The following is a 12,976-nucleotide window of genomic DNA, read 5'->3' on the forward strand; positions in this document are numbered from 1 at the left end:
AACCTAGTGCCTACCATTTTGCAAACCTGCAAGCACAGAAGTGACGTATGGAATTGCGCGGTCTGTTGACCATTTGGAAGGATTTATTCAAGCTTGCGATTGTAAGCCCCGCCCCCTAAACGAGCCCAGAATCAGTCCTCAATGTGGAATATTTGACCAAGTGTGAAAGTGCTGTAAGTGTTCCTAGTTTTACTGTTGGTCACAGTTTGCCTTAAGAATGTCTTTGTTTAGTTGGAGGACTGTCGTATTTTATGAAATCGGATAAATTTTAGTTAAATATTAAATTATTTAAGACCAGACAACATTTTAGTGCAGTACTGACTTTCCTGTGAGATTGCAGCTTCATTGTCTTCACAACATGCACGAACTCATTATTAATTAATACTGAAACACCTGGTATATATGTATCTCCAAGAGCTTTTTTTTTTTTTTTTTAATGTTTATTTTGTGATGTACCTGCCAATATCCAGCCCTGATGAGTCAACAATATACATCGTCCGTCATGAAGATAGATAGGAATGATGACATCTCAGTATCGACTTTCATATTGAATGTGACAGCAGCGATGTCCATCATATGACTCATAACCCTGCAGAAAAACCTACACACTCTTTGGTTCGAGCTTGTAACTCAGCCTCAGGTTATAGTCAAACAAACAAGCTTACGTACAGCGCTGCGATGTTGAAGGCTCGATTCAAACCCAAGTGTTTATTCCTTACGTAACCAATGTTTAGTCAGCATCATACACTAAAGCCACAAAATTTGCCACAGAACTTTTTCAAAATGGCTTAAGTTTGGTGTCGGGCCACTTTCTAAGTCTTGGGTCCTGAAGAGTTACTTTTCTTGAAAATTAAACTTTAATAAATATCCAATACAATGGAGTAAACCTCTACATTTTTGCACTGCTTAACAAGATATTGCTCGTCCTGACTCCCTCCAAAAACTGACATTGCTAATGGGTATAACCACATTAATAACATAATAACAATAACCATAAAATCTGGCAAGTTTGACACAAGTCTGTGTCCCAAGACAAAAAAATACCCCTGCAAACGCATCAAGTATATATCACCAGTTAATGATCATCCTTTTGGTCTGTGTATTCACTAGGCCTACATCCATCACCATGTTTGGTTCTGACTCTGACAGTGCAAACAAAGGAAGTGAGACCAAAGGATATGCAAATATGAAGAGAGTGCTGCTTCTTTTCTTTTGTTCAAAAAGGCGGATATCTGAACTATGAGGGTGTGCACACAGACCATGCGTGTTTACATGCTCGTGGTCCGGCTAGTCTATCCGGTATTTGACACCAATAAAAAAGCACTTCACTAGCTAGCATGTTTGTTAAGCCTTTGCCAAGTCACTGTAAGGTGGTTAGAGCGTTAATGTATGAGATGGCCGGTGGTAGTTAATATTCTCAGGTGATTACAAGATAGCGAGGTCCAAACCCACAGCTGACCAATAGATACTGTAGGGTCCTTTTTCAGCTTCTGAATTGTATTCTTGGATTGGGTTCTGTCTCGCTTTGCATACTTGTATATTGCAGAAGCCTGAACTAGGCAAATGAACCCCCATCTTTAAAAGTGCACAGTGTGTTGTGATCCAGCTGATCTCAAATGCTTAAGATGAGAGTTTCACTCAATCGCAGCACATGTGCAGGCCCACAAACACTTTTGAATTATTATGGTTCATGTAATGTAGATCAATCTTTAACCATGAACCACAAGGGGTCTTAGTCTAGAGGAACATAATTACAGTGTATATTCTGGCCATATTAAGCGTTGTTTCCTCGTCTCAGCATCAGATGTCCCATCCACAACCCACGGAGTGTCTGTGCACGTAGCTGAGTTTGGATATTCGAACATTTTTTTTTGCAGTGTGCTTTATTTTCGAGTGAAATGTCAAATTTGGGATGTGGGGACTTTGGTTTTATCCATCGGGATTTGTTGGATTGTGAAAAGTGGGCGTTTCAAAACAAACATAGAGACGCTAGGCTTCAGCTGAATGTGGAGGGCTGCTCGCTTCCCACTACACCACCGGGACTTGAGGAGGCGGACAAAATCCTGCTAATGATGGAGGCAGAGATGGAGATGAAAATTTTGTCCCAGGAGTGAAGCCATATTTATATGAGCTCGTTTGTCCAGCTGGTAATGGAGTTGATGACTTGAAGTCCAAGTCCACCATTTGTACGTGTCCTCATGAGTATCTCAAGCAAGTCATGGGGTTGGGTGCGGTGAAACAATAAAATGATTGGTTATTATATTTCTTTGTCTTAATATTAGCTATCCACACCGGTTTTTGGAAAATAAAGTTCTGAACACTGTCTTGAGCTTTTCAGAGCAGGATGTGGTCACTGGAATTGGGGGAAAGATCTTTAAAAGTCTCATCTCTAAACGTTTTGTTTAGGCCCCCCAAGTGGCGCCCTATCATCAGGAGATTGCAAGCTCGAATCCCACAGCCAATGCCACAGCAGTCTGTGGCTGGGAGTCCAAGAGATCAAAATTGTCCATGCTCTCAGGGTTGGAGGGATTGTATACACTCTCTCTGAAAAGTGAATAAAAATTTTTTAAAAAAATTTGTTTTCCAAAACAAGGATTTGTTTGAAGCAGTGGCAAGTAAGTGAGCGAAAGCCACACATTTGCCAGTGGGATAAAGGTAAAATATGTGATTGGTTATTTGAAATGTCAATTAAAAGGTGTCTTCATGAGAAAGTAGGTGGTTCTTGGCCACATTTAGTTGTAAAAAGTATGACACTCACAAGCCATGTCTAGAACCCTGGCTTGAACTTGCTTCTTTAGGATTTGAGACTGACAGACTTGAGCCTATTGGACATTGATTTTCCCCTGGCGACCCTATTTAGGACTTGATCTGGACTTGAGTATGAGCACAGACCTGCATGTGAGCTTGAAATGATACCCTTGACTTGATCTCGAGAGCTGCTGACTGGGGACTTGACCTGGACATTGGGGCAAGTGAATGATATGTCTATTAACACGCATTACCTCGCTGGCACATTCTAACAAACCGCTTCCTATTTGATCCTGAAGTAGTGTCGTTTTCCTTCCTCTGACCAGAGACATGGATTATAAATAAAGCAGCCAGTTATAACCGTCCATAAACACACCTCTAAATTACAGATTATCACCAGGCATCCAAAGGGTCAGGGGTCAGAGCCAAAAAAAGGCAACAGAACCTAATAGTGGGCAAGTGCTTAGGTCAGGGGCATTGCGCAAGATACAATTTTTAAATACAGTATTTCCTGTTGGGCAGTTACTGTGATTTGAAACTTGGCTGAACTAGTGCAAATAGAAAATTCTAGATGGATTCAGATATGAATATTTGTTTTTCTGTGTCCCACTACAGTGTTAAGATCTTAACCTTGGAGTTTAAAGCCTCTTTCACGCTTGGAACCTGGGACGTTATGGTCATATCCTTATCTGGCGCTTTGCATCTTTCACATTTGCCTTCTTCAAACTATATTTTAGCATTTGCACAGCTTCACACTTGCCATGAAAGTCCTGTGGAGAATACCAGGTCAATAAAATTGATAGAATTTACATCTCGAAAACTCTCAGGAAGTATAACCGAGGCCAAGTTTCAATTAGGTCACTTGGCATTGGTTGGTGATGATGTAATCCAAGTTTAGTGCTTTTCTGCCCTACACTTAATTACTGCAGAGCTGTTGGACTCACTCCTTTCCAAACACTGCTTCTCCCTTTCTCTCTCCATGGTGAACCCTGCTCGTGTAACCCAGCAGGGTGTTTGAACTCCCAGATGGCAGACAACGCCCCAAAACATGAGCAGCAAAATATTAATAGAAGTGCCATATGCTGTCCAGGGTTCCAGAATAAGCAGAGACAGAAAGGGGAAAGAGATCATTGAGAAGAAATGGTGAAGTCAGTATCGTTAATGAAACTGTTATTATAATCTGTAAGATATGAAGTGTGAAGTGTGAGAAGTTGAAGTGCTGGTGAGGTTTTCAGTTTAACAAACCTGAGGCCACTTGCAACAAAAGCACTTATACTATGTTGTAACAAATGTGCCCGTAAGTTTCTTGCAATAAATTTAAGAACGTTGCACCAACTGCTCGTGGACTGAATTTTCTCTAAAACTGGCAGTAAAATTTACTCTTTTTGCACTGGTAGGCTGTTCAGTGCATTTGACTCCAATTATGTTAAAATACATTACAATTTATTTTCAGATTTCATTTATTTGTGTTGCATGTTTTTGCCTTTAGTAGTAGCTTCATAAAATTTTAAACCTATCTGTTGTTGTTGTTGTTGTTGTCCAATAATTGAGGGAAGAAAATGGTCATCCATATCACTGTTGAGAAAAAGTGCTCAGTTCTCTTAACAACTTAGCAACTGGTTAATGATGCAAATTCCACAACAATGAATAATGATCCATTATTCACTAGCTTCCCACCAAACAAATAATAGAGAACAAATAAAGGCTTCACCTGGTCATGAATCCTTTTTCCCCTCGCTTGTATTCTCTCTTGCCCTCTCTCTCTCTCTCTCTCTCTCTCTCTCTCTCTCTCTCTCTCTCTCTCTGTGTTCTGATTGGCTCTACCTCCTGCCAATCACCATGTATTTGGACTTCTTTTGTGCCTAAAGCTTGGTGTATCTGATCTGGTATATGATGTTCATCAGCATTGACTGTGAATTACTGTTACAGAATTTTCGTGGTGACTCGTAACAGTTCAGGAACATCAGATTATAAAGTATTCAGTAACAATGTTTGAAAAAAATCCTACACACTGTAGCTTTATTTTTGTTTTCAGTATTTAAGACTGATGGTGTCTAATAACTGAATATAAAAGGCTCGTGCCAAAGCTCGTTAACTTGACCCAGAATTGTTTGCTGGGGTTCAATTCTTCTTGGGGTTAGATATTATGCTGTGGAGGAAAAAAAGACAGTTTACTGGCATGTGGTTTGGCTGTCTTTGCACGTGCTAACTAGTGTTTCTGTTGCAGAGGTGCGCTGTGGTTGAGTGCGCGGGAATGGACTACCCTGTGCATCGAGGGGACACCATGGCCTTGGGGCTGCACGACAGGTACTGTGCAATGTATGTCGTTTTTTCTCTCTCACCATTTCTTGCTATTGAGCTGCTTTTATACTGTATGAATTTCAGCCTGATTTTGCAGACAAAAATTACGCATAGTAAAAAGAATTCTTTGGTCATGAGCCACCAAGAGGAGGACGGCATAGGATAACGCCAAACTCACAGGATGGTAGTGATGATGCCGTAAACGAGACATAGACAGAAAAAGAGTCCATGTTACCTCAGTCTCATGTTAAAAGAAATCGTTCGACTGTTGTCAACCAGCGTGATCCATGGAGAAAACAGTCACATAAACACAAACATTCTTCAATCACAGGTCTATCGTAAGAGGATCTTCATGTAATATGACATGGAGGACTGTATTTCTGTTTTAGAATTCGGCCAAGATTTTATTGGTGTCATTTCATACAGTGTGACGAGTAATAACCTTCAAATAGCTGTTGCAGTTCCTGTGCCTGATTTTATAATGATTAGTATTTTCTTTGCAAACTCGTACACACCTCGGTATACATGGAAACAGATTTAGACGTTACCGTAGCAACTATTGCTGCCCACGGTTACCTGATTAACCTTTGACCAACAAACTAAGGGATTTTTGTACTAAGCGAATAACTATAACGACAACCTAATAATAGCTTTCATTGTAGCTGATACCAATCATCAACGTAACATAATTTCAAAAATGTATCAAATTATTTTTAAACCAAGTACCTTTTGTGTGTACGATTATTTGTATTTTCTCTCTCATTCTTTCTCTCTTCACATTTGATCATAAACGTTAAATAAAACAGTATCGGCTGTGGAAACACGAAGTAAGAGAACGTTCAGATTTTTACTTGAACTTGTAAGTCGTGCCGAGTTCGATATACAACATTTCATATCAAATTATCGTACAGAAGTCACGCCTCTGTGTTCGTGAGCTCACTTTGATTCCCGTCGAAAAGGAGAAAAAAAAAAAAAGGAAGCAAAGGCGTTTATTTGAACAAGGCCCAAGTAAATTGAGTCTCAAAGCGCTGATTACTGTTTATCCTTTACAGTGGCTCGAGATGTTCTCCAGTGTAGGATCTGTGTGTGGGTCTTCCTTTTTTCAAGTGGTGACTCAGACCCTTGAGGGGGATGTGTGCGTAAGTGCGTGTTTGTGTGAATGTGTGTTGGATTATTTATATCTTGGGGCGTTTAGTGTGTGTGTGTGTGTGTGGGTGCTAGAAGGTTCGGTGTAAGTGGACTGATTAAATGGTCAGTTAGCTGTTTCTCCTACAGTTACGCTATTCATTGTTAACAACATGAGGTACTTTACTTAAGGTACTTCATAATCTAACTAACGACTTAAGACAATTCCCTTAATAACCATGCCTTCCTCATCGCTTGAAAGTGATCTCATGATAATGTTTAGTAACACTAACTTTCTGGCCACTGTAGGTTATGGGGGTGTGGCTTTGTTTACATGAGTGGGAATGGGAGGCGGGATCAAGGAGTTAAAAAAAATTATCCCGTTGTTTTTGAATTTAACTGCTAATCTCGACACTCTTCTCTAATGCACTTTTAAGATATTGAGTCATGACGTTTTGACCTTCAATAAGGTCAGAAATAAACTTTTGTTTATGTTTAAAAACATATAGAGAGAGAGAATATACAGTGCTTCAGCTAGTACATAGAGATTATTGTTTGTGTTATAACCAAAGCAGTTCAGTTTTGCGATCTGTTTTAGATGTGTCGAAGTTGGATTACACGTCAGCCATTTTTGTATATTTATTGTCCTAAATATTAAAGAAAATGCTCATCTTTTGCTGATCAAGTTTTGGATAGCGTACAGTACAGAATTATCCGTTATATGTTGGCAGCACATTGTAATTATTCTAATGTTTAAATAAAATGCTGTGTATAAGTAACAGTGTACGGAAGGCATTAGTCAAAGAAGGAACCAAGAGGCTAAGGATAACGCTCAACACAATGCTACCACCACCGTGCTTCACCAGTGGTGGTCTCAGTGTGATCAGCAGTGTCCATTTCAGATTCGGGTAGTAACATGACAAAATGTGGACGGGAGGTGGAGATGGGCGGTGGTGGTGAATATTTATGCAGGGCATTTGCTCCCTCATCCCTCCTTTTTTCTTCTCAAAAGTACTTGCTCCAGCTGAACGAACGTTACTGTCATCACCCGGATGAGTCCCCTTCTCTCTCTCTCTCTCTCTCTCGCACTGCCGAACCGCTTTGAAAACGCTAAATGCAGATTAATGGAGGATTTCCTTTGAGCCCTGCCAAAAATACTCAGCCGGATCAGTCACCCAACACGCTGCATGTTACTGCTTTCCAAACCCGCCGATCCGCTTCATTTCTTTGCACAAGGCACGTGCTGATATTCCATTTTCACGACGATCACTTCGTAACTTTTTTCCGCGGTTCCTGATATGAAAAAAAAAACAAAAAACTTGGATGTTTCAGTCATGACTCTTTGAAATGCGACATTCATGTCAAAATGTTTGACGTCACAATTCTGCAGAATCGTCACTAGAACATTCTGTTAAAATGTTTAGTATTTGAATATTAATTAGCCTGTAAATTTATACCACACAAAATAAACAGTAGCTTTATCTGCACTTAGTGTTCATGTAGAAAATAATGAAGACACAATATCATAAATTTATCATTTGTTTTAGACTTTTTTTGTTTTTTTGCTTGTTGATCACACATTTTAAATATTTCTTTATTTACATATTGTTTTCCATTTCTTATGCTAACAGATTCGTGCTAAAATCAGCAGGAATATGTTTATTTAATGCAAAATTGCATTGTAGACCCTGCACATGTGCACAGTAAAAGGCCATCTGAGAATCTTGCAAGTGCATGTTTGTTTAATCAGAAACAAATTTTTTTTTCAAGGTGTGGCAATCAAGTGAGCTAGCCAAAAAGTTTAGAAAACATAAAATCTTAAATATATTTGTTTGTTTTTGTTTGTTTGTTTGTTTATCCATGAAATCCACAGGTTTGTAGCCAAAATGTTCATAAACATGAAATCTTAAGCATTATTTATTTGTTTATTTGTTTCTGGGGTTTATTTATTTATTTATTTATTTTAATTAAACATCTTGATAAAGTGATGTAGCAAAAAGTTTAGAAAACATAAGTTTAAACAAAATATTTTATTTATTTTAATGAGTTTGTTTGGGGTTTTTGTTTGTTTGTTTTGTTTGCTTATTTATTCATCCTTATGATCCATTTAATACTATAATTAATTTGGAAAACATGAAATCTTAAACATTTGTTTGTTTGCTTCTTTCTTTTATTTATTATAATAAAAACTTTCGTTTGTTTTTGTCCTTTGAATCTATGAATGCTATAAAAAAAAAAAAAATTCCAGTACTACTTTAGCTGTGAAATTTATTGACAGCCCAAATCTCAGACAAAATCTGATGCTGTTTTGTATTTAGGAAAAAATTGTGTTTTTGTGTTTTAGGTCATTTTGACAGGAGCGGTTAAAATTCTGTGTGAAACCTAACAGTCTTTTTATTTCTCTCGCTCTTTCACGTCAACCGTCTCTTTCCCTAGCGTGGCTTCATTCACTGAGACGCTTCACATTGCCTTTGATTTGTCTCTGTGTTTCTCCGGCTCGTTTCGTGTAAAGGCCGTTTATCAGTGAATTGTTAGTGCTGTAATTTATTCTTCTGAGTTCAGATTGCACATTTAACGTGTGTTCTGGCTCTCTCTCTGTCACGTCCAGGACAGATCAAAATGATTACAGGATTATCTCACGTGAGGTGTTTTCCTGCTCTAACCTGAGTATCTGAGCGTCTCTGAGGAAAACGTGTCTAAACGTGTCGTCTGAAACGTCTGCAGGATGAAGCTGTCTGCTTTGATTTGTGTTTCCCGCCTTCACGACGCCTTCACCAGTCTGATGAGTGACTTGCGAATGTGTTCGCTCGTGTCAACGTGACACTTCATCACATTTTATTCAGACAGAACAGTGACGTAAATTGCTTCACAAATGGCTACCACTTCTCTCAACCTAAAGTAATATTTAGCAGTTAAAATGCGCATTATTTCACTTTCTATGTGCGCAGTTGAAAAATCGAGTGACAGCGCTGCCTGATTTGTCACTAAAATTTTATTTGTCCATTTAACGTCACCTTATAAACCATTGCGCTGTCTCATACCAGTACAGACACTGGTATCGGGAATCAGTCCAATACTTTGCTCATTTAAAAATTCTCTGATACTCAAAAGGTCTGTGAGCGCGTACAGTATGTAATACGGTAGACGATAGTAACACCTGTGGCTTTAAGGGGACAAGAAGGGGGCGTGGCCACGCACACGTAACGCACGTCATGTAGATGTTACGTCATTACAGCGGAAAATATACTCTAAGCTGGTTACAAGTTGCCTGTAGCTACAATTATTATTATTATTATTATTATTATTATTATTAATAATAATAATAATAATAATAATAATAATAATATTTTTAAAATTAATTACTGGTTGCTGTAGCCTAGAACCAGCGCTCCCAGGTGTTAGGAAGCCCTTCAACTGTTTAAAAAATATATTTAATTTAATTTAAATATATATTAAATTCCATTTAAGTTGATTAAAAAAGGGACCCCCTTAGCACAGATTTATTTTACGAGAAATCTATTTTTAAAAAGATGACATTATTTATAGATGTAATAACTTGGATAAGGATGGGTTGTGATTTCCCTCGCCGACCCCTCTGCCATGCTTCACAGACCCCGCATTGAGAACCACGGCTCCAGATAATGGTACCCATAATGCACCTGGCGTGATGTAGGAATCGAGTCCTGGTGTTTCTCAGGTGCTTGTCCTCGTAGTTTGCAGAGAAAAAGAAAACAGCAGCCCATTTTCACAATTCTAAGAAGCCGGAAAATTTGCTCGAGGCAGGTCGCTCGGGTCCAGATAAAGGGCAGGCGGACGCTGTAATGGGGGTCTTTTAGTGTTGCGAGTCATTTTGTGTTTCCTGTATTCTCCACCGTTCTCGTCGGCGTGCCCGCTCTGCTCTTAATTACCTCTAATAATAGACTGCTAGGAATAGACGAGCCTCTCCACACCACACATTTAGCACTTAATTAAACAGGAGAGGACGGAGCGCCGCGTGCGCCTCCGAGTCCTCAGTGCCTCGTACGAGTGCGCCTCCGAGTCCTCAGTGCCTCGTACGAGTGCGCCTCCGAGTCCTCAGTGCCTCCTACGAGTGCGCCTCCGAGTCCTCAGTGCCTCGTACGTCCAGCAGAGGGTAGAAGCTCGGTGTGCGTCTGGATCTATGTCATAGGCAAGTGTGTGTCTCTCTGTGTGTGTTTCTCATTTTTCCCTTTTAAACTTTTTAAGCGTATGAAAAAAGTGACCTGTTCATATATCTCTGTCTGTCTCTCTCTCTCTCATCTGTCTTTCTCTCATCTCTCTCTCATCTGTCTCTCTCTCATCTCTCTCTCTTTCTCTCTTTCTTTCTCTCATCTGTCTCTCGTTCTCTCTCTATCTCTCTCATCTGTCTCTCGTTCTCTCTCTATCTCTCTCATCTGTCTCTGTCTATCGCGTTATAAAACTCACTTTCAGTCCTGACTGTGCTGCTTCGAATTCAGACCTCTGTTTGTGCTTGGTGTTTCTGAGTGCTGCAGAACATTTCAGTTCTTTTTTTTTTTTTTTTTTTTAATTCCTCTGAGAGAGAGAAACGGAGAGAATCCTGACACACATCACGTCACACGCGACTCACACTCGAGAAACAGCGTCTCCCCTGACGTGCTGTCAGCTCTTTGAACAGAGACGGACGTAATCGCAGAAACGAGTCCTCATCCTCTCTCTGTCTCTCTCTCGCGCTCTCATTCTTTTTTTTTTTTTTTTTTTTTTTTTTTCTTTTTTCTTTTTCCCCCATCTCCCTCTTTCTTTGGAAGAGCACTGACCCGGCAAGAGAGGAACAGCCCAGAGGCAGAGCTTGTGTCCTCGTTCCTAGTGTCAGGCAGTTCTCTCTATCAGGCCCTTTGGAGAAAATAATTTTTAAAAATTAACTCACTGTTACCATAACGATAAGCTGTTGATAAATAAAAAGTCAAATAAATATAGTAGATAAGTAGTGTCAATAAATAGTAGTCGATTCAATGAACCATAGCCAATTAAATGAAAATTAGTCGATTGGATAAGTAGTGTCAATAAATTGTAGCCGGTTAAATAAATAGTAGCCGATTAAATGTAGTAGTCAATAAATAAGTCGGTTAATTGGTAGCTGATTACCTTATTAATATTATTATTTACTTAAGTGAATAGTAATAATAGTAATACTACTGATTAAGTAAGTAGTGTTGATTAAGTAGTAATTACTAAGTAAGTAGTGTTAATTAAATAAATATTAATTACTAAGTACGTAGTGTTACTTAAATATTAATTAATAAGTAGTGTTGATTAAGTAGTAATTAAGTTAGTAGTGTTAATTAAATAAATAGTAATTACTAAGTAGTATTGATTATTTACTTAGTAATTACTAGTTAGTGTTAAGTAGTACTTAAGTATGTAGTGTTGATTAAATAAATAGTAATTACGAAGTAAATAGTGTAGATTAAGTAGTAATTACTTAGTAATTAGTGTTGATTAAATAGTAATTACTAAGTAATTAATGTTGATTAAATAGTAATTACTAAGTAGTGGTGATTAAGTAGTGATTACTAAGTAAGTAGTGGTGATTAAGTAGTGATTACTAAGTAAGTAGTGGTGATTAAGTAGTGATTACTAAGTAAGTAGTGGTGATTAAGTAGTGATTACTAAGTAAGTAGTGGTGATTAAATAGTTGATAGTGTCAGTAAATAAACAGAGCAACAATAACTAGAGCTGCTGAATAAATAGCATTAAGTAAATAGCAGCTAAATAAAATGTCAGTAGATAAATTGTGTTGATAGTGTCTCTTTTTTTTCTCTCTCTTTGTCTTTATCTATCCATCTTTCTCTCTTTCTATCACTCTCTTACTCTTACTGTGTCTCTGTCTGTCTCTCGTCTACGCTCTCTATCTCTCTCTGTCTCACACTCTCTCTCTTTCTCTTACCCTCTGTTTCTATCTGTCTCTTGTTTACTCTATCTCTCTCTTTCTGTCTCGCTCTGTTTCTCTCTCTCTCTCATTTACTCTCTCTCTGTATCTATCTATCTCTCTGTGTGTGTGTGTGTGTCTCTCTCTCTCTATCTCACTCTGTCTCTGTCTTTCTCTTACTGTGAGTCTGTGTCTCTTTTTTTTCTGTCTTTCTCTCACTCTGCCTCTCTCTCCTTCTGTCATCTATTACACCTTCTCTCTCTCTCTCTCTCTCTCTCTCTCTCTCTCTCTCTGCAGTCCACTCCTCTTCACTCACAGTGCCACTCTTGCACATCCTCGCGCGCGCACTCGGCTGCAGCGCCGCTTCTCGGTACTCCTCCTGCGCGCTTTATGTTTCTTACTATTTGATTTGATTTTTATTGAACACTATTTTCTCTTTCTCTTCTCATCGCTGTTCCGGGTGGACTCCTCTTCCTCAGGAGATGCTCGGGGTGTATGGGGTGGGTTTTTTTTTTTGTCCTGTGCGGAGCTACATGCTGCACGTTGGGCTAATCAGTAGCGCGCGCTGCTAAGATCAGAGCGGAGCCGCCTCGCGCAGCAGCAGCAGCAGCGCGTCAGTGTACCGACACCGTTTACCTTCTTCCTCCTCCATCTCCATCTCCTCCTCTTCTTCCTCCTCTTCTCCCACCTTCCTCTCGGCCCGGGCTCGGTGGGATGGAAGCCCTAGCCGGAAGCTTATTCGTGGTCCGGAGCTCGTGACACATTTTTCATTTTTTATCATTTTTTTCCACCAAAACATGCCGCTGAAATGGAAAAGCGCTTCTCCCGTGAGCTGGAAATTCCCCGTGCCTGTGCTTAAAACCTCCCGCTCCTCTCCGTTATCACCGGCTTACATGT

General features: G+C 39.3%; 1 protein-coding gene across 3 annotated transcripts in view; it reads left to right on the top strand.

Annotated features, from left to right (window-relative positions):
- Positions 1–12,976, top strand: part of klhl13 (kelch-like family member 13) — a 47,229-nt gene that overhangs the window by 5,127 nt on the left and 29,126 nt on the right. Inside the window, exon 2 of one of the 3 annotated variants that reach the window (XM_026921733.3) lies at positions 4,976–5,067. In XM_026921733.3, coding sequence (XP_026777534.1) covers positions 4,976–5,067 — 92 coding nt within the window. Of the gene's footprint in view, positions 1–4,975; positions 5,068–12,396; positions 12,975–12,976 lie in introns of those variants that run through there. The other 2 variants (XM_026921734.3, XM_026921735.3) reach the window with 2 other exon arrangements.

The sequence above is a fragment of the Pangasianodon hypophthalmus genome, chromosome 27 (genome assembly GCF_027358585.1).
Source record: "Pangasianodon hypophthalmus isolate fPanHyp1 chromosome 27, fPanHyp1.pri, whole genome shotgun sequence".
In the NCBI taxonomy this organism is placed as follows: domain Eukaryota; kingdom Metazoa; phylum Chordata; class Actinopteri; order Siluriformes; family Pangasiidae; genus Pangasianodon; species Pangasianodon hypophthalmus.